The following is a 3,409-nucleotide window of genomic DNA, read 5'->3' as shown; positions in this document are numbered from 1 at the left end:
TCATCGGCCCAACTGTGGTCCCCTGTCCAGAGCAGATCCAGGAGGAGCCGCTGGATTCCCTCTCCAGCTCCGTCCGTCGGGGGGCATGGAGACCCTGACGCAGCTGAGGTGCCCACACCCCCTCCCCAACCCCATGCCCTTCTTCCCATGGGCTCTGCCTCTCTCCTTTGGGGCCTCTCTGCTGTGCCCAACCCCACACCATGCCTTCTCCTCTTCCCTTGCCCAGTCCCTCCTCCCCCACCTCCTCTCCCCCTTTGTGGGTCTGAATCTCAGGCCCACCCCTAAACCTCCATCATCCCAGCTCTGCATGCACAGCCCCAGCCTCCAGCCACAGGGCCCCCTCACTCCATGGCTTTGCTTTCTGTCTCTTCACCAGCCACACCCAGCCGGCCCTGGGTGTCCGGGAGCGGTCCGAGCTGGTGAACACGTGCGTGAGGAGTGTGTTCTCCCTGCCCTCCGTGCAGGCCATGCAGGAGAAAGATGAGGCCAAGGCTGAGAGCATACAGGTGAGCAGGGCCCTCCCCAGCAGGCCCTGCGGCTGCCCAGGGCCCTCAGAGTGAGGCACATTCCAGGGGATGAGGATGTCCACCCTCCTGCTCAGGCCTCGGGGCCTCGGGCAGTTTGCTGACCCTCTCTTGGCCTGAGAGGGATGTTTGGTGAATGAATGAATCTTTGGAATGGGGATCAACCCCTCTTCTGGAGTGTTCTGTCGGCTTCTGGGCAGATGTTGGCCTGGCCAGAGGGGGTGGCCAGGATTGAGAGGAGGAGGGCTGAGGACTGGGCCATGACGAAGAAAGACTGGGCTGAGGCCTGGAGAAGTAGAACCTCCAGGAGCTCATTCACACGAGCGTCTTTAAACCTCTGCAGGCCTGTCCTAGGAGGAGTGGGCAGAGGTGACCCTCAGTGTAGGATGTAGGGTCAGTGGGGGAAGTTAAGGGAAAGGTGTTTCAGCTCAGGGAAAGGCACATTCATTCATCTGTTCGTTCATCAAATATTAACCGAGGGCCTACTCCTGAAGTGCAGGGTTGAGATTCAGTAGGGGCAAGGGCACGGGGAGATAAACATGATCAGGGAGTCTCTCTCTCTCTCTCTCTCTCTCTCTCTCTCTCTCTCTCTATATATATATATATATATATATATATATATATACACACACATTTTTATTGATTTCAGGGAGGAAGGCAGAAGGAGAGAGAGATGGAAACATCAATGATGAGAGAGAATCATTGACTTGTTGGCTCCTGCATGCCCCCTACTGGGGATTGAGCCTGCAACCCAGGCATGTACCCTTGACTGGAATCGAACCTGGGACCTTTCAGTCCACAGGCCAACGCTGTAGCCACTGAGCCAAACCAGCTAGGGCAAGGGAATCTTAAAATTAATGCAAAATTACAACACTGACAAATGTTGCACGCAAGAAGTAGTTGGTGCTATAAGAGCCCAGGATGGGAGAACTTGGCCTAGATGGGGGTCAGGGGTCATGGTGCTGGAGCTGAGGTTAAAGAAGAGCTAATTAACCGAAGGGAGTGGGGCTGGCAGAAAGAAAGGCACACCAGGCAGGGGGAACAGCCTGTGCAGAGGCCTGAGGACAGAGAGAACATGGTGTCTGCAAGGGTGACACTGAGGCAGTGTGGCTGGAGCCCAGAGAGCCAGGCTAGAGTGCTGGGAAGCAAGGCAAGAGAGCTGTGGGAGCCAGAGCAGGTGGCAGTGGAGGGCTCTGGGTTCCAGAGGAGACCCAAAGGAAGGGTGGCTAATTGGGGGGTTGGGGATGGGTGGGGAGGGGAAAGAGAGCAGTCCCCTTGTAGTACCAGCCCTAGCCAGCAGAGGTCAGCACTGCACAGTGATAGGTTGCAGATGAGAGGGAAGGAGGAGGAAGTTGGCGAGTGAGGTTGGCTTGGTGGTTGCGTTGTAACCCTGAACAGTGACAACATGAGAGACAGACATGGTGACTTGGCAGGACAAGTGAAGACAGGGGAGAGAGGGCCTTCCCAGCGTGGCTGGAATCCACTGCTCAGCCTTGTGCATGTATAATGCACGCACTTACTAAAACAATTCCAGGGCTGTGGTGTGGCTCACAGAGGAGGAGCCCGGGCTGGGTAGAGATGACCCCTGAAAGGGGCAACTTGGAAAATCGATTTAGGTCTAGGAATAGCAATTAAAAGGAGATTCAGAGACAATAATAAAGTTTTATCTAGCTCTTACAGCTCTAGAGCATTTTCCCCACCCACCCCCCCTTTGTTGCTTACCTGACCTATAATATATTCTCAGTAAATGTAGGGTCTCTGCTTTCTCCCCCTCTAAGGTAAGAAGTGAATGGATAATAATGATCAATTTGTTAATAAGGAAACTGTCCCCATGGAGGGGAAGGAATGTGTCCAATATCATACATCAAGTTAGTCTCAGAGGAGGGACCAGAAAGCAGCCTTCCAGGGCCCACACACGGGGGTTGCCCGGGGCTAGGGTCTGCTGCAGGGGCTCCCAGTGGCTTGTCCTCCCCCTGTCCACAGATCCTCTACCGCCAGACCCTGGATGCCCTGCAGACACTGCTCAACGCTCTTTTTGTTGAGGACCCCACTCCTGCTGGGCTGAAGAGCATTTTGGAGGTGTGGGGAGGGGGGAGAGGAAGGGTGGAGGAGGAAGCAGAATTGGCTCAGGAGGGGGAGTGGGGTGGCGGGGGGGGGGGGGGGGGGGGGGGGTTTAAACCCAAGAGAGGGAATTTGACTTCCCGGATGTCATCCTGTGCCAGGTTTCTGCCTCCCCTGTCTTTTACAGCCCTGTCCCAGACGCCTGCCCCTCCACCCTTCTCCCTATCTCTCATATTCCTGCTGTAAGCTGCCCCCCATATCTCTGCTGTCTCTAGTAATTGCCCCTGTCTTTCTCTTTTTATCCTCGTGACTCTCCATCTTTCATCTCTCTCCTCATTGGTCTTCCAGCTTCAATCCTCAGCTTCTAAACCCACGAGTCCCTAAGCTTTAAGAAGAGGAGAACTGTGGGGAGTGGTCTTTCTTTATTTTTAATCCTCACTGGAGGCTATTTTCCCATTGATTTTTAGAGAGAGTGGAAGGAGAGGGAAAGGTAGAGAGAAATATCAATGTGAGAGAAACACATCAATTGGTTGCCTCCTGCACGTGCCCCAACCAGGGCCTGGGCCAGGGAGGAGTCTGCAACCGAGATACGTGCCCTCAACCGGAATCGAACCTGGGACCCTTCGGTCCTCAGGCCAACACTCTATCCACTGAGGCTAGGGCGGGAGTGGTCTTTCTGCCCTCCCCGGAAGCTGGTCAATGGAGGCTGGCAGCCGGCCTGTAGCGCTGAGTCTTGCCCTCATCCTCACAGCCCCCCGGGCCCTGGATGAACTCTGGAAAGGCCCATGAGCGAGCGCCCCCCTGTGAACAGCAATGTCTCTCTG

General features: G+C 55.2%; 1 protein-coding gene across 1 annotated transcript in view; it reads left to right on the top strand.

Annotated features, from left to right (window-relative positions):
* Nucleotides 1-3,409, top strand: part of MROH7 (maestro heat like repeat family member 7) — a 37,341-nt gene that overhangs the window by 10,219 nt on the left and 23,713 nt on the right. Inside the window, 5 exon segments of the mRNA XM_023763654.1 lie at nt 33-78; nt 81-108; nt 377-506; nt 2,508-2,603; nt 3,337-3,395. Coding sequence (XP_023619422.1) covers nt 33-78; nt 81-108; nt 377-506; nt 2,508-2,603; nt 3,337-3,395 — 359 coding nt within the window.

Source organism: Myotis lucifugus, unplaced genomic scaffold (assembly GCF_000147115.1).
Source record: "Myotis lucifugus unplaced genomic scaffold, Myoluc2.0 scaffold_296, whole genome shotgun sequence".
In the NCBI taxonomy this organism is placed as follows: Eukaryota; Metazoa; Chordata; class Mammalia; order Chiroptera; family Vespertilionidae; genus Myotis; species Myotis lucifugus.
Note: the sequence above shows the minus strand (reverse complement) of the source record. Positions and strands in the feature narration are given on the sequence as shown.